The sequence below is a fragment of the Rhincodon typus genome, chromosome 8 (assembly GCF_021869965.1).
Source record: "Rhincodon typus isolate 14 chromosome 8, sRhiTyp1.1, whole genome shotgun sequence".
Taxonomy (NCBI): domain Eukaryota; kingdom Metazoa; phylum Chordata; class Chondrichthyes; order Orectolobiformes; family Rhincodontidae; genus Rhincodon; species Rhincodon typus.
The window spans coordinates 46,347,399-46,365,890 of record NC_063339.1 but is presented as its reverse complement, the minus strand read 5'-3'; the positions used below and the strand labels follow the sequence as shown (position 1 = coordinate 46,365,890).

Sequence of the window (18,492 nt, the reverse complement as noted above, 5' to 3'; positions counted from 1 at the left end):
GCTTGTCCCTAGCAGTCTTTGAACTTAGTAGCTTGCTAGGCCATCTCAGAGGACAGTTAAGAGTCAACGACATTGCCGAGAGTCTGGAGTCACAGCTCGGCCACACCAGGTGAGGATGGCAGCTTTCCTTCCCTGAAGGACATTAGTGAGCCAGATGGGTTTTCTAACAATTGGTAATGGCTTCATGGCTGTCAGTAGTTGTTAATTCCAGATTTTTAAAAATTAAATCAAATTCTACTAACTGCCATGGTGGGATTTGAACCCAGTCCATACAACGAGTGGAGTTTATGGATTAACTGTCCAGCGATTATACCACTGGGCCATCGCCTCCCCATCAGCAACACATACGGAATCAGATTCCTTTTTCAAAAATCAACAGTGGTTTCAGTAGATTCTTAAAAACAGATTTTTTAATGGCATTCACATTCCACCACCTGCCATGGTGGGATTCGAACCAAGGTCCCCAGAATATTAGCAGAGTTTCTGGATTATTAGTCTAGCAATAAAGCTATTAAGGCTATTGCTTCGCCAACATAGGAATGTTTTACTGTATTAAAGATGATGTATAAATATGCTGTTGCTGTTGAAGGATCTATATCTGAAACATCAAAGGATCATACAAAACCAATTTTGCAGAAAGTTTGTACTTTTCTAATGGGAGATTAAACCTTCACTTTAAGAATACATACTTCTCAACGAGTTGAGTTGCTTTGCAGAGAGCCAGCAAACCATGACTGACCAAATGACCTCCTTCAGTGGTACAACCATTTTAATCATTATATGGAAAGAACTGTGGATGCTGAAAATTTAAACTAAAATCTAAAAATGCTGGAAATACTTAACGGATCACACAACATCCGCAAAAACAGAAGAAACGTAGTAAATACTTCAGATTATTGGTCTTCCATCACACTTATTATGCTGGTGATTCTGAATGTTCAGTAGAGATCAACTGGTAAGCCTTCCCTTCTGATTGCGAAGACAGAGGTAAATGTAACATCAATATGTCAACCAGACCCTATTAAAGTCGCAAAGTTGGTTGAGGTTTTTAAAACAGATGGCTGCAACATCAAAATTTATCACAAGGAAATGAATTATGGGATGGTGGCGGGGGCGGCAAGGAGATATATGATTTCATGGCATGTTTGAGAGATAAGAGACAGAGAATTGGAATGGGAAGGAGTGATTACTACACAATGAAAACTGATGTCCAGAGATCATGGCGGCCACAGCATTTTTTTTTTAATTTTATTACTCTATTGTTTTATACTCAAGAAATTATGGATAGTTTTAAATTGGGAAGATACTGTTATTTATACAGACCACAACCTTTTGATGTTAGTCATAGAGATATACAGCACAGAAACAGACCCTTTGGTCCAACTCGACCATGCCGACCAGATATCCTAAATTAATCTAGTCCCATTTGCCAACATTTGGCCCATATTCCTTCCACATCTTGCTATTCATGTAACCATCCAGATGTCATTTAAATTTGTAACTTTGCCAGTCTCCGCCACCTCCTCTGGCAGCTCATTCTATACACGCACCACCCTCTGCATGAAAATTTTGGAGCTGCACCTATTCAAGTAAGTGGAGAGAATTTTATCACATTCCTGATTTCTGCCTTGTGGACAGGCATTGCAGAGTCAAAAGGCAAATTACTCCCACAGAATTCCTAGGCACTGAACTGATCTTGTAGCCACAGTATTTACAAGACTGGTCCAGTTCAGTTTCTAGTCAATGGTAACCCCCAAAGATGTTGATAGTGGAGAATTCAGCGATGGTAATGCCATTGAATGGCAAGGAGCTGTTAGTTTCTCGCTTACTGGAGACAGTCTTTGCCTGACACTTGTTTAGCACGAATGTTACTTATCACTTGTCAACCCAAACTTGTTCAGATCTTGATACATATGGACATGGACATGGACCACTTCAGTTTCTGAGGAATTGTGAACAGTGCCGAACATTGATGGTTGCACAATTTCAGGACAAGAATTTATGATTGTTTCGGTGGAGCTTACTTTTACAACCATATAATTTGAAATTATTCGTGTGCATGGAAAAACAAATGTTACAGTGGTTACTTTATCAAGAACACATATGAAGGGCGCTGAGTGATGTGGTGCTTGTGAGCTTATGTAAAATAAAGTTGCTGTATAATTCACTGCATATTTAATGTTTAATGTCAACATGTTACTACTGATGGCGAGATGTAGAAGTAGTGTTAAGATAGTTTTTGATAGATAATTTAAATACCTCTTGAAGATACATTTTCTTTCTTCTTGTGGGATGGGAGAAAAGGTGTAATACAGGTGTGATTTACATATATTTTAATATTATTTATTTCAGATTTTGGATCTGAGCTAGAGGCTTTGGTCTTTGGGTCTAAAGAGGTTTAATAATTAACTTGTCAGTATTTCCATAACATGGTGATTCCTTTCAAAACACTATTAGAGAAACTTTCTGGAGAGGAAGAGGCGAGACAGGACAAGACAAGATGAAACGAGGGGAGACGAGAGGAAAGAGAAGAGAAGAGAAATTTATTAGCATGTGTACTTTCATATGAAAAATACAGTGAGAAGTTTTAAAAGTCACCACAGCAACCTACATCAATGACAGAAGGCATACATAATAATGAAAAAAAAAGTAAAATTAAGACAAAGTTCATCACAGTTCAGTTAACAGCTCCTCAGCTCAGGGAAAGCCGATTAAGGAACAGTGGAATACCCTGAAGATTCAGCCAGGACAAGACTGCCATGCCAGGCTGCTGAAATACTAGGCCGGAAGTCTCCACCAAAACTTGGCAAACAAACAAATTAAACAGTGTAGTGCATTATCTTTTCAGGTAGAAAATTCGGCATATTCTCGGTGCTTAGGGGTAATAGCCATAGTTAGGTAAAAATGCTTTTGGGTTTCACTTTGCAGATGTCTTGGCTGAAGCTAGATGGGTGTAAGAGCTGCTCCTGAGAAAGAGTGATAATTTAAGATTGTAATGAAAGTGGTTACCTCAGTGCAAGAAGATAAGTTTTAAAGTTCCAGACAGGAAGTGTTTGGTTAAAATTCTGAAGCAGTTATTTGGAACTGAGAAACTCTAAGGTCACTTGTGTGAAGGCTTCAGGATGAGGTTATCAGATTCTCTAGAAAGGGTATTGAAGCTACAGTTAAGTTAAGACCTACAGATGTGAAATAGATGGAAACGTTCATTAGCGCAAGTGTTGTTCACAAGTGTTTTTGGGATTAATAGGACTGTATTTTATCAGATGTTTAATATCCTTCAAACAAGCGTAACATGTAAATAGTTCGATTTATAGTAGTTTATCTTCATTTCTTTTACAGAATAAACTTCTGTTTTATTGTTAAAATAAAATATTCAAGATTACATGCTGATATTTAAGTGCATATTTCACCTCATTATAAGCAAAAATAATGAAAATATGATCTATCAAGCCAGATTTCAGTCTGGGATCTGATGTGTCAAGTAATAACATGAACTGTGATAATATGTGTGAGCACAACAAGATTGAACTAATCTAAAATTATTTAAACTTCCTTTTTTAATTGGCGTGGGGGTATACCTGAAGTTCAAGTTGCTGTTCTTGAAATTTCTCCAAATGGCAAAGTCGTTGATTCAAGAACGTATTCAACTGCGTCTCCAGCTCTCTGATTCTTTCTTGCTGTTCCTTGGAGCCTGAATCCTGAGCCCGAGCCTTTGCTTGACGCTCTACAACCTGCTTCATCTGCTGATCCATTTCCTGGAGTTTAATCCCCAAATCAACCACAGTAGAAAGCTTAGCATCAAGATCACTCTGCGCCTAAATTTAACAAATTACAAACAAACTGTAAAACAACATAGACAACAAAAACTTCAATATTTTGGAGAAAAAACACAATTACAGTGCTAGATGGACGTGTGGGCTGGAAGGGTGAGGAATTAGGTTAAGGTTAAGGATAATCCGAAGAGATTGTGCAAGTACATTAAGAAAAAGAGAGCAACTCAAGGGAGAGTATGGCCTCTTAAACATAAATGAGGTCACTTTTGTGTTGAATCTCAGGAGTTGGGAGAGATATTAAATGAATATTTCATGTCAGTTTTTCCTGTGGAAAAAGAAATGAAGGCTAGAGAACTCAGAGATGTTGAAAACAGTTCACATTATAGAAGAGGAAGTGCTGGAGGTCTTAGAAAATATAAAGGTAAGTAAATCTCCGGGACCTAATCTAGTGTATCCCAGGACATTGTCGGAAGTTAGGAAGGAAATTGTGGGCCCCTTGCAGAAATATTTGCATCATTTATAACTACAGGTGAGGTGCTGGATGACTGGAGAGTGGCTAATGTTGTGCCTTTGTTTAAGAAGGGATAAAAGGAGAAACCTGGGATCTATAGATTGGGTAAGTTATTGGAGGTGATTCTGAAAGATAAGATTTATATGCATTTGGAGAGGCAAGGAATGATTAGGGATAGTCAGTATGGTTCTGTGCAAGGGAAATCATGTATCACAAACTTGATTGAGTTTTTTGAGGAAGTAACCAAGAAGATTGATGAGGGCAGGGTGGAAGACATTGTTTACTTGGACTTTAATAACACCTTTGACAAAGGTTCTGCATAATAGACTAATTAGTAAAGTTAGATCACATGGGACTCCAAGTGAGCTTGCCAAATGGATACAAAATTGGCTTAACTGTAGGAAACAGAGAGTGGTGGTGGTAGAGGGTTGTTTTTCAGACTGCAGGCCTGTGATCAGCGGTGTTCCACAGGGTAGGTGCAGGGTCCACTTTTGTTTGTCATTAACATAAATGATTTAGATGAGAAAACAGAAAACATGGTAAGTAAGTTTGTGGATGACAGCAGAAATTGGTGGTATAGTGGACAGTGAAGGAGGTTATCTAAGATTACAAAGAGATCTTGGACAATTGGGTCAATCAGCTGAAGAGTGGCAGATGGAACTTTATTTAGATAAATGCAAGCTATTGCATTTCAATAATACAAACAAAGGCAGAACTTAAACAATTAAAAGTAGGGCCTTGGGTAGTGTTGTACAACAGAGAGACAGCAGCAGAGGATAAAAGAAAGCACGCGGAAGAAGAGCACTGACTTGATTGGAGACAGCAGAAGCTGTGAATGATGACAGTGTCAGAGAGAAAGCACAAAGTGAGAGGAAGTGATGAGGAAAGTGGTGGGGAGGGGAACAACAGGGAGCAGGGAAGGGGAGGGGCAACAGCAGAGAGGGCAACGACAGAGAGCAGAAGAGGGGGCAATGACAGAGAGCAGGATAGGGGGCAACAAAAAAGAGGGAGGGAGGAGAGGTAAGAGGATTTGACTTAACTGGAGGCAAAAGGAGCAAAGAAGTGCCAGGTTGCTTGAATTGAGAACAGAGTGAAAGAAATCAAACTGTGACAATGCATGAAATCTGTCAGTTGACTACTTGGTGAGTATAACAGCATTGTCTCATTTTAGAACTGTCCTAAATTTAAAGCATAATACTTAAAATTTAAAAAAGCTGCAGATAATCATCAAAAGATATTTCTAAGCTGGAGTAACTTTTGAATACCATCATTAGGTGGTGCAAACAGCAGAAAGCATTCCCATGCAATAGGAAGCAGCTCTCCATCTAATGACTGCACTGTTAAGGGGTCTAGAATGAAGTATCTTGTACAACAAAATAAAGTTTATTCTATTTTGAAGTTGATTTCTCTTCTTTGAGGCATCCCTCTCCTTCTCCCTCCTCTCCCACTCCCTTGCAGGCTTCCGATCTTGCCTCCAGCCTTTCCAGCACTCCCAGTGGGGGTGAAAAAGAAAGGAGGCTAGATCCCAGTACAGGTCTCCTACCTATGCTGTTTCGAGGTGCGATTCTGATTCGACTCCTGCTGGGGCCTGATCGAAGAGAAAAGGAATGCAGTTATCGTCAGGGACTGTGACCATTACGTTCAAGATGGCAGTAGTGTAGGACACTCCAGCCAGAGCTCCTCCTCTCCTTCTGTTTTTATTCCCTTTTGTTCTCTTTTCTCCCCCTCTTGATGTTCACCTCCACCATGGCGACTCCCAGCCTGGTCTCTCAGCGGCTCATGGCAGCTCCCAGCCTGGTCTCTCAGCGTCTCATGGCGGCTCTCACTGCGGTCTCTCGGCTGCCTGTTGTGCGTCCTGGCCTGGTCTCTCACTGGCTCTCAGCCCAACCTCTCAGCAATATGTCAGCTGATCTCTTGCTCTCAACCTGGTCTCTCAGTGGCTCATGGAGGTGTGTCGACTCGGCGTGCGAGTGGATCCTGCCCAGGCATGTTCCCGGGCCGTCGGCGGAGATCAGGGAGGTGGCAGTTTCAGCAGCAGCTGAAATAAGCAGAGGACTGAAAAACTGTTGAACTTTTAACTTATTCCTTTAATTTCCTAGATTAAAAGGATGAAAGACTTTAATGTAAACTATTGCCTATTTCTTTCTTTTTTCACTACTCTCGTCTCTCCTACTATTTTGCACCTAGGTTTTTTTTGTACCTAGCTCCTTGGTACCTAAGATAGCGCCATGTGTGGCAATGTTATACACTTTTCACTGTACTCCTGTACTTGAGTACATGTGACAATAAAATCTAAAATCTGCAGTTAGGGATACAGACATGATTTTCTGTTGCCAGGAACATCAGTTGTGAAGCTTCTGTTGGCTGCCCAGTGCTCGGATTAAGGTCATTGTGTTGACGTCAAATAATGGTCTGTAGTGAGAGCAGAAGGGTTCAGTTGATGTGGTCCATCTGAATACTAATGACATAGGTTGGACTAAGAAAGAGATGAAGGTGAAGGTGAAGGAACTATAAGCTGCTTGGGGCTAAATTGGAAAGCAAGGCCACAAAGATAATAATTTACAGATTACTATCAGAACAATAAAAAATTTGGTAGAGGGTAACTAAGATCTGACGGATGAATGTATGGTTCAAAGATTGGCATTGGAAAAATGCATTTCATTTCTTTGTAGCACTGGTACCAGTACTGTGGTAAGATGGAGCTGTGCCACTGCAACAGCTTTCATATGAACCCCACTAGGACTAATGTTTTGGCAAATTGTATAATGAGGGTTGTTGAGGGCTTTCAGCTGAATAGTAGGGATGAGCGATGAGGATTCACGTGAGGGGAGATCTGGAAAGTTCAAGGCAAACGACAAGGCAGTAGTGCGGGGAAATGATACATCTAATAATAGCCAGAGTGCATCAGAAGGGGCAGACTGAATGAACAATTGCATTAGATTAGAAAGGCCAAAACAGTCAGAATTAAAGGCTTTTTATTGCTCTTAAAATGCTCACAACACTCATAAAATGCATGATTAATAGCACAAATATAAATGAGCATGATATGTACTGTACATATCAGTTCATGTTTCATGACAAAACTGACAGGAATTATAGTTTTAAGTGTAGAAAATAGGGGCATCTAGTGGAGAAAGTAGTAAAAACAACTACGATACAAATATAGCTCCAATGAGTCTGGGTCTGTAATGTTAATAGGTGGCCTTGTTTGAGGGTGTCAAAATGATCCATCTCTAACCTCGTAATTGAACAAAGGAGTCTGGAAAAAGGCAAATTACATTGATTAGAAATGGAAATTATTCGTATGAGTTACAGAATCAAAGAGTTGCATTGATTCTAAAATAATTCATTAACATTGATGCCTGAGACATGTATGTCACATTATTAGAGATAGTAATTCAAGAGGGAGCCTTCATTTGGAGGCTCTGCTGTTTCATTTATCACTATTGGCTTGCTGACAGAGGCAAGCAGTTCAGGGTGGGATCAGATAGAGGCAGTTACATATGTGGTCTCAAGCAAGCTTTTTGACTGATTCACTGATTGGGGAGAGCCAAAGGAAATTAATTTTAATGTTTGTCAAGTAAGCAGAGAAAATACAAACATAGCATTGAATGTGTGTGGTGAGCTCAGTTTGAAATTCATGACAAGAAACTGGAATATTTGCTCGATTGAAGCTGGAGGAAATAATCTCCAGTGGTCCTCACAGTCTTGCGGCATTAATCATTCAGCTTAAACTGTGAATTTGTAAAGGGCTGTACAGAGGCTGTGGGAACAGACAACATGTAAAAGCAGTCTATGTGTACCCAAAGCTATGACAAGGAGCTGACTAATCCACAATTGTGAGGATCGCTTTACCAAAGATGGATCCTTGTACATTTAGTACTATGAGAAAGTTGGAACACTCTGGACAATTGAAGTAAATTCCAGATAACTGCAGCATAGTTTTGGGCTGGTCCTTAAAAGAAATAACTGAAATGTCAAGATTTCAAAACATAAGTAAACACATAGGGGGAAATAACAAGTAGTATTGAGTATATAGCACAAGATATTGTCAGCCATAGTGTAAATTCAATGGTGCTCGCTTTGTTTAATTTCTCTTTTGTACAATAAAGTTTGTTTTATTTAAAAATATGAAATCTTAATGTGCAAGTCTGTCAGTTAATAACAGCATCTTCAGATTTTCTTTAAATGTTAACAGCACATAACAAGACTGTAACATAGGTTCTGAGGAAGGGTCACCAGACCCGAAACGTTAACTCTGTTCTTTCCTTCACAGATGCTGCCAGACCTGCTGAGCTTTTCCAGCAGCTTTGTTTTTGTTCCTGATTTACAGCATCCACAGTTCTTTCGGTTTTTACTAGTTGTTTTAAACCAGGCAATGTGCAATAAAGACACACAATAAAGAATACTCTTGGAAAAGTCATCTTAATGTAATGGTCTTTATAATTCAGATCAACAGAGAAATGTGCCTCAAATTAAAACATATTCAAACTAAAATGGTCAAGAAAAAGAAGGAAACATAGGTCAGGTACAGACAGCAGAGATCAAGTGAATGCCTAGAACAGTCCAAAAGCAATCGGAGTATACTTAAGAGGGAAATCAAGAGGACAAAGAAGGGGACGTGAGATAGCTTTGGCAAATAGGGTTGAGGAGAATCCAAAGGGATTTTACAAATACATTAGGGACAAACGGGTAACTACGGAGAGAATAAGGCCCCTTAAAGAAAGATCAGCAAGGCTGCCTATGCCTGGAACCACAGGAGACAGGGACATACTAAATGAGTATTTTGCATCAATGTTTACTGTGGAGAAGGATATGGAAGATCCAGAACATGGAGAAATAAATAGCGACATCTTGAAAAACATCCATACTACAGAGGAGGAGATGCTGGACAGCTTAAAACGCATAAAGGTGGATAAATCCCCAGGACCTGATAAGATGTACCCTAGAACTCCATGGGCAGCTAGGGAAGTGATCGGTGGGCCCCCTTGCTGAGATATTTGTATCATCAATAGCCACAGGTGAGTTGCTGGAAGACTGGAGGTTGGCTAACATGGTGCCACTACTTAAGGCAGGTGATAAGAAAATGCCAGGGAACAACAGACCGGTGAGCCTGACATCAGTGGTGGGCAAGTTGATGGAGGGAATCCTGAGGGGTAGAATTTACATGCATTTGGAACAGGAAGAAGTGATTAGGGATAGTCAACATAGCTTTGTGTATAGGAAATTGTGTCTAACTATCTTGGTTGAGTTTTTTGAAGAAGTGACAAAGAGGATTGATGAAAGAAGAGTGGTGGACGTGATCAATACGGACTTCTATAAGGTGTTCCACTGTAGACTGGTTAGCAAGGTTAGATCACATCGAATACAGGGAGAACGAGCCATTTGGATACAGAAATGGCTCAAAGGTAGGAAGCAGAGGGTGCTGGTGGAGGGTTGCTTTTCAGACTGGAGGCCTGTGACCTGTGGTGTGCCACAAGGATTGGTGCCAGGTCCACTGCTTTTCATCATTTATATAAGTGATATGGATGTGAACATAGGAGATAGGTTTAGTAAGTTGGCAGTATTGTGGACTGCGAAGAAGGTTACCTCAGAGTACAATGGGATCTTGATCAGATGGACCAATGGGCCAAGGAGTGGCAGATGGGTTTTAATTTGGACAAATCTGAGGTGCTGCATTTTGGAAAGGCAAATCAGGGCGGGAAGGTCCTGGGGAGTGTTGTTGAACCAAGAAACCCTGGGGTCCAGGTTCATGGTTCCTTGAAAGTGGAGTCACAGGTAGATAAGATAGTGAAGAAGGCATTTAGTATGCTTGTCTTTATTGGTCAGCGCGTTGAGTATAGGAGTTGGGAGGCCATGTTGCAACTGTACAGGACATTGATTAAGCCACTTTTGGAATACTGCATGCAATTCTGGTCTCCCTGCTATAGTAAGGGCGTTTTGAAACTTGAAAGGGTTCAGAAAAGATTTACAAGCACGTTGCCAGGGTTAGAGGGTTTGAGCTATAGAGACAGGCTGAGTAGACTGGGGCTATTTTCCCTGGAGCATCGGGGGCTGAGGGGTGACCTTATAGACGTTTATAAAATCTCGAGGGGCATGGATATGGTATATTGACAAGATCTTTTCCCAAGGGTAGGGGAGTCCAAAACTGGACGCATAGGTTTAAGGTGAGAGGAAAAATATTTAAAAGAGACCAAAAGGGGCAACTTATTCACGCAGAGGGTGGTGCATGTATGGAATGAGCTGCCAGAGGAAGTGGTGGAGCCTGGTACAATTACAACATTTAAAAGGAATTTGGATGGGAAAATGAATAAGATTTAGAGGGACATGGGCCAAATGGGACTAGATTTATTTAGGAAATCCAGTCGGTATGGACGAATTGGACCGAAGGGTCTGTTTCCGTACTGTACATCTCTATGACTCTATGTAGCAAGGGTAACGAAGAAGAAATTGGCTAAAGTGAAATGGGTAACCAGTTTAAAAGATAAGACAGTAGAGTACCAGTAGCAAACATGAAGGAAATATATTTTAACACGCAAAAATGATATATTTCATTGAAAAAGAGGCTCTACCAGAAGGATGCACAATCTGTGGCTAACTAAGCAAGTCAAGAATGGTATCAAATTGAAAGAAAAGGGATACAATGCTGCAAAGATTAGTGGTAGGTCAGAAGATTGGGAAAGTTTTGGAAATTAGCTAAGGATGATTTTTAAAAAAAGTTGAAATTGGAAAATAACAGAAAACTAGCAAGAAATATAAAAACAGACAGTTAAAGCTTCCACAAATATCTAATAAGGAAATCAGTCACTAAAGCTACAGGGGAAGGTTGAGGAACTAATAATTAGAAACAGGAAAATAGTAGAGGCTTTGAGCAAGTACTTTGTATCAATCTACTCAGGTGAAAATACAAAAAGGATCGAAGAGCAGAAGACAATCAATAGGCAGAGGGAGGAAAGAATCTAAAATAATACATATCACTGGAAACAAAAGTGTTAGGAAAGCTAATATGAATCTAGACTGACAAGTCCCCTAGAACTGATGGCTGGTATCCTAGGATTTAAAAGAACTGGTTGCAGAGATGGCGGATACATTGGTTTTAATCTTTCAAAATTCTTTAAATTCTAGCAAGGCCCCATCAGATTACATCTCTGCTAAAGAAAGAAGGGACTCAGAAAGCTGCAACATAAAGGACAGTTAGCCAAACGTCTGTCATTGGAAACTGCAAGAGTCCATTATTAAAGAGCAAGTTGGACAGTTAAGAAGTGATCATACCATCAGAGTCAACAGAGTTTTGTGAAAGCAAAATCATGTTTGACAAATTTATTACGGTTCTTTATAGATGTAACAAGTAGGGTGGATAAACAGAAACCAATGTACATCCAAAAGATATTAATAAGATTCCACATACAAGGTTGCTGGACAAGAAAGGACCTTGTGGTGTTCGGGGTGACACTCTAGCGTGGATAAAGGACGGGCTAACTCACAGGAAACAAACAATTGAGATAACTGGGAAATTTTCAAGGTGGTAAACTATAAATAGTGCAGCGTTGCAGGGATCAGTGCATGAATCTCAAATTCTAGCTATCTATATTAATGACTTTAATGATAGATCCAACGGCATTAAAGCAATTTTGCTGACAAGATGATATGAAGGAAAGCAAGTAATGAGGAGGATACATAAAACATGCAAAGAGATACAGATAAGACAAGGAGGGGGCAAACATTTGGCAGATGGTGTTTGATCCCTCAAAACAAGGAAGATATTTAACACAGCGTGGAGCTGGAGGAACACTGCAGGCCAGGCAGCATCAGAGGAGCAGGAAAGTTGACACTTTGGGTCGGGACCCTTCTTCAGAAATGGGAGGAGGGGAAGGGGGCTCAGAATAAAGGGGGGGGGGGGCGTGGTGCTAGCAGGTAGATAGTGGAGCTGATAGGTGAGATAGAAGATGGACAGGTCAAGGAGACGGGGATGAAGCTAGTAAAGGTAGCTAGGTGGTGGTGGGGATTGGTCACTGAGGTGGGAAAGATGATGGACAGGTCAAGGAGGTGGGGATGAGAGGGGGGGCTAGTCTTGGGATGATGTTGGGGGTGGTGAGATTTTAAAAGCTGGTAAAGTCCACATTGAGACCATTGGGTTATAGACTTCCAAGGCGGAATAGGAGGTGCTGTTCCTCCAGTTTCTGGGTAGCATCGTTGTGACACTGAGGAGGCCCAGGATGGACATTTCGTCCAGGGAATGGGAGGGGAGTTGAAGTGGTTCACGACTGGGAGGTGTTGTCGTTTGTCGTGAACCGAGCATAGGTGTTCGGTTTTGTGGTCTCCAAGTCTCTGCTTGGTCTCACCGATGTAGAGGAGGCCACATCAAGAACAGCGGATACAATAAACCATGTTAGTGGATGTGCGGGTGAATATCTTGATTTTTTTTGGGCCTGGGATGGAGGTGAGTGGGGATGTGTAGGGGCAGGTGCAGCACCTCTTGCGGTTGCAGGGAAAGGTACCTAGCGGAGACTGTAGAGCAGACGAGGGAGTCGCAGAGAGACCGGTCCCTCCAGAAGGCAGATAAGGGTGGGGAGGGAAATATATCCTTTGTAGTGGGGTCAGATTGCAGGTGGCGGAAGTGGCAGAGAATGATGCGTTGAATCCGGAGGTTAATGGGGTGATACATGAGGACAAGGGGAATTCTGTTTTCGTCTTTATTGCAGGGAGCGGGTGCGAGGGCTGAGGTGCAAGAAACGCAAGAGATGCGGTTGAGGGCGTTTTCGACCACGGGGGTCGGGGGGGGGGGGGGGGGGTGCGGTTGGGGGCAGGGTGGTTGGGTGGAGGTGCAGTCCTTGAAATACGAGGACATCTGGGATGTTCGGGAGTGCAACGCCTCATCTTGGGAGCAGCTGCGGCGGAGGCAGAGGAATTGAGAGTCGGGGATCACATTTTTGCAGGAAGGTGGGGGAAGAGGAGGTGTCGTCCAGGTAGCTGTGGGAGTCAGATATCAGTTTCGAGGTGGTCACCAGAGATGGAGACAGAGAGGTCCAGGAAGGAGCGAGAGGTAGAAAGAGCTACCTTACACACAGGTGCAGCAGGTAATCAGGAAGGCTTTTGGAACTTTGGCCCTTATTTCAAAGCTTGAAGTACAAAAGTAGGGAAGTCTTACTACAACTGCAGAAGGTGTTGGTAAGACCACATCTAGAGTACTGTGAGCAATTTTGGTCCCTTTATTTAAAAGAAGGTACCATTTCACTGGAGGCAGTTCAGAGAAGATTCATGAGGATAACCCCCAGGACAGAGGCACTCTAATCATGAGGTTAGAAGAATAAGGAGGTGATCTCATTGAAACATAAAGAATTCTTAAAGGGGTTTAACAAGATAAATGCTAGAGGATGTTTCCCCTCATGGGACAGTCTAGGACCAGAAGACATAGTCTCAAAATAAACAGGTAAATAAAGGGATGAAGAGGAATTTCTTCTCTCAGATGGTTGAGTGTTTTTGGAATTGGTTGCCACGAGGCCTGTGCAGGCAGAGACCTTGTGTATATTAAGACTGAGATAGATAGATTCTTGATTAGTAAGGGAATCAAAGGTTACAGGCAAAGTGCAGTAAAATGGACATGAGGAGTGCTGGATCAGCCATGATCCTATTGAATGGTAGAGCAGGCTCAAGGGGTTAAACGGCCTACTCCAGTTCCTATTTCTTATAGTCTTATGGTCTATTTAATATAATGCGTTGCTAACATATAATGCTGTTACACCATAAATCCTTAATTAATGAACAAAAGGAAGTGGAAAAAAGAATGGAATGGTTATGGGACTCCACAGGACATAATATGAACTTTTCGCAGAATTATTGCCAGCCAAACAATTCCAACAATATTAAAAAAAAAATTGATGCAATCACCAAATTCCACCATGATTGGATGGCCAAAACATCTTGTGTTTAGGTCATGACTGAGACTATATTTGGCCATTTATCAAGAACTTTAATATTAAGTGAAAATATTGTTGTCAAATACTACCCAGTGATAGTAGCTTCCACATAAAACTACCAAGATTAATATTGGCAATATGCTATAGAAAACTTATCACTAGCAAAATGACAAACTATATGCAATCCCAGACCATACTTTATGCATGGCTGAAAATACAACACATAGATTTCACTAACCTTAAGGAGAGGTGCAGTGCCAACAATGGCTGCTGCAGTGGCAGCTGCTGTAGTTGTGACAGAATTGAAATGATGATGGATCTCTTTTTCATCACGTGTAAAAGAATCCAAGTCTGTGACAGAAGGTTTGTGCAGTAGCTGTACTTTGACCTTCTTCTCTATTGGACCTTTCTGCATCTTACTGTATTAGGTGGGGAAAATATTGCTTAGATTAGACAAAACGCAGAAAAGCATCCAATCTTATTTTTTGCTTATTCCTGGGGTGAAAATTTTGCTGGCAAGGACAAACCAATTGTCCTTGAAAAGGGAGAATCTCTTGGACCTAATGCTACTGTCCACTATTTTTGCTACCACATAAACAAATCTTTAACATTCAGAAATAAAGATACACAGACATGTAATGGGAATATTTCTGTAACATATTAATCACATTCTACACACGCAAGTCATTATGTCTTGCCAACAGACTAGAACAGCATGTCAGCACTATAACAACGTCATTGACCATTCGCACACACTGAAACAGGAGGTTTGTACAACTGACAACATTGCCACAGCGCAGCACCTCACCTGTCACGCCATTTTCTATTTCTCTACCGGCCCCTTGTCACCACACTTGTTGCCCTCATTGCCACCTGTCACTTCCCATTCCCCGGCCCCTCACCACTCCACAACCTGTTCTACTTATCATTGCCCTTACTGATTCCCCTTAGCATCACACCACTCAGGAAGCTGATTAGTATGTGGGGGTGGCAGGCAAAGGCTCAAGGATTAGAAGTGGGCCATAGGAGGATCCACAAGAGGGGTTGCAAGTGGCAGGTGCACAGGATGGGAAGCAAATGAGACAGTGAGGAGTTGGGAGTGGGGAGTAATCAACCAAAAAGCATTTTTCTTTGATGCAGATTAGCTATCTGTGGCGACAACATTAGCTGTGGCTGCTGGGCAGTATGTTAAAGTGTAGATAATGAACAGTGTGAGCAGATACAAAATAAAAACAAAATAGGCTGAAGAAACTCAGCTGGTCTGGTAGTATCTGTGGAGAGACAAACAATTAATATTTCAAGTTCAATATGTCTCTTCTTCAGGGTTCTGTCTAATTGCATTTAACATTTAACTGTTTTTTATGGTATGAATGAAGTAAACACAAATTCCTTCTAGCCTTTGGCAAAATTAACAAACTCTTCCAGAGAGCAACTAATGAGACAGGTCACTAACCAGTCCAAGCTGGTTGCTGTAGCTTCAACTTGAAAAGAACATAAATACATAGGTCTGGGGACAGCTTGCAAATGAAGTGCAGACTGTAGGCACAATGAGCAGTTGGGTGTTTGGCGAGTGGGGAATTCACTGAAGAAAGGAAAGCAGCCTTCCTTTCTTCTATGTTTTGCACTCTCCAGTATTTGATTTTTACTTTGGTGCAGATAAGCTGTATTCTCTTTTCGTTTAATCCATTTGTAAAGCTAAGGTATGGCAGGACAGACCAGCTGAACGGAATGCATATACCACAGTGTGGGAAGTCATGATGCACCACATGTCCTCGACAAACATATCTGTAGGAAGTGTTACCAGCTGCACAAGCTGGAGCTCCATGTTTCCAAACTCGAGCAGGGGCTGGAGATACATATACTAGATGGAGAATGGCAAAGAAAGCGTGTTTCAACAGGTGATGACACAGAAGCTTAGTAATATGCTGGCAAGTAAAAATTGGATGACCACCGGACAGTCTAAGAGAACCAGGTAGGTAGTGCAGAAGATCGGAGTCAATCTCGGTAAGTAGTCTGTTTTTTGTTTTGCATGCTCATGAGGGCAATGGTTCCTCAGTGTAAAGGTTAAATCTGTGGCACTATGGGTGATTCAAACGGACAGTTGTGGAAAAGAAGATCAGTAGTATTAGGGTATTCATTAGTTAGGGGGAAAGACAGGTGTCTCTGTTGCTGGGGAAATGATGCCTGGATGGTACTTTGCCTCCATGCTACCTGGCCAAGGATGTAACAGAGTGGCTACAGGACATTCTTCTGGGGGAGGTTGAACAACTGGCAGTCAATGATCCACACTAGTATCAATGCCTTAGGTAGGAAAGGTATCAGGACTTGAAAGCAGATTTTAGGGAGAAGGTTAGAAAGCAGGGCCTCAAAGGCAATAATCTCAGAATTATTCCAAGTCCCATTTGCAAGTAAACATCAGAAATATTAGACTTAATTGATGGAATAGGTGACTACAGAACTGGAATACAAGGGAGGTCATTAGATTTCTGAGACATTGGGATCAGTTTGGAGTCAGTTTGGGCCTTTACAAAATGTATCTCCAGACCCTGCTCGATTTTGGAGCTCAAGCTTGTGCAGTTGCTAACGCTTCCTACAGCAATGTTTGTCGAGGACACGTGGTGCATCATAACTTTCCACAGCACAGGTTATACATTCCATTCAGCTGATCTGAACTGCTATGCCTTAGTATTACAAATGAACCAAACAAAAACAGAAGAGCAGGCGGGAAAACACACCGGCACTTCATCGGAGGCTGCACTGATGATGTTACTCAGCAGGGTAATGAAACGTCTGCGGAGCAACAAACCAGCTCGGCAATCCAACCAACCTCAAAACAGAAGACAGCTTATCTGTACCAAAGTAGAAATCAAACACTAGAGAGAGCAAAACGTAGAAGAAGGGAAGGCTGCTTTCCTTTCTTCACTGAACAGGTTGCATCTTAATGTGACCTGGACTAATCCTCACAGGGAGATTTGCTAGTGCTATTGGGGAGGGTTTAAACCAGACTGACAATAGGATAGAAACCTGAGGAACCTTATAGAGGTGAAAAGCAAAGCTGATAAATGGAAGTAGAAAAGTAGTAAGCAAAACTAGAAGATAGACAATACAAAAGCAAGCATCAAATAAGATCAGAATTCAGATTAATAATAAAATTATCAGAAGTAAAAGCACTTATTCGAATTCATGCAGCATTTGGATAAAGATTGATGATTTGAAGGCACAAATTGAGATTCTTGTTTATGATTGAATTGTCACTACAGAGTGAATAATGGATACGGTGTATCCAAGAATATTCATCATTTAAGAAGAATAAACAAAAAGAAAAAGAAGACGAGTTGCACTCTTACTAAGAGGCAAGATGAACATGTTAAGAAAGAGGATCCTGGATCAAAAGATCAAGATGTAGAATCAGTTTGGGTGGAGCTAAGAAACAGCAGGGGTCAGCAAATATTGGTGAGAATTGTTCATGGGCCACCAAACAATAATAGCAATGTTGGGCATAGTATCACTCGGGAAATCAGATGCACGTAATGTGGGTAATGCAATAATAATAGGCAACTTCAAATTTACACACAGTCTGGGTAGACCTCATCAGCACAAAAGCCACAGAAGATGAATTCCTGCAGTGTGCACCAGCCAGATTTCTGGAGCAATTTATTTAAAAACAAATTAGGAATAAGGCTACTTTAATTTGTGGTAAAGAAGCCTTCGGAAAATAATGACTACAATATGATAGAATTTCACAATAAGTTTGAACGTGATATTCTTCATTCTGAAAATAGGGTCTTAAATTTGAACAAAAGAAATTATGAAGATATGAGATGCAAATTGACAATGGTGGATTGGGAAAATGTACAAAATGACTTCAGAGGAGGAGTAAACGGTGCACAAAAAATATACATGCCTCTAAAGCAAACACCCAGACAGAAACGCATAGAAACAAAACTGGCAAAAAAAGTTAAAGATTAGTTGTGGTCAAAGGAAATAATTTAGAAGGATGCCAGAAAAAGTAGTAAGACTGAGGAATGGGAGCAGTTTGAAACCCAGCAAAGAAATTGGATAAAGAAAGGGAAAAGAGAATGTGACTGCAGGCAAACCAAAAAACGCTAGATTTAAGAAGTGTAAGAGCTTCTTGAGCTATGCATAAAGACAGGTATTGCTGGAACAAATGTGGGCCATTTATAGATGGAGACAAGAGCATTTACAGTGGCGAACATGGAAACTAAATAACTAGTTTGCATCTGTCTCATGGAAGAAGATGTAGAAAATCTCCCAGAAATAGTAGGCAATG

General features: G+C 41.1%; 1 protein-coding gene across 5 annotated transcripts in view; it reads right to left on the bottom strand.

Moving 5' to 3' along the window:
• The window catches only part of LOC109935203 (protein TALPID3-like), a 286,726-nt gene that overhangs the window by 228,664 nt on the left and 39,570 nt on the right, over window positions 1-18,492 (bottom strand). For all 5 annotated transcript variants that reach the window (XM_048600285.1, XM_048600283.1, XM_048600284.1 and 2 more), the window contains exons 5-6: window positions 14,440-14,620; window positions 3,579-3,815 (exon numbers count right to left, since the gene is read on the bottom strand). In XM_048600285.1, coding sequence (XP_048456242.1) covers window positions 3,579-3,815; window positions 14,440-14,620 — 418 coding nt within the window. The remainder of the gene's footprint in view (window positions 1-3,578; window positions 3,816-14,439; window positions 14,621-18,492) is intronic.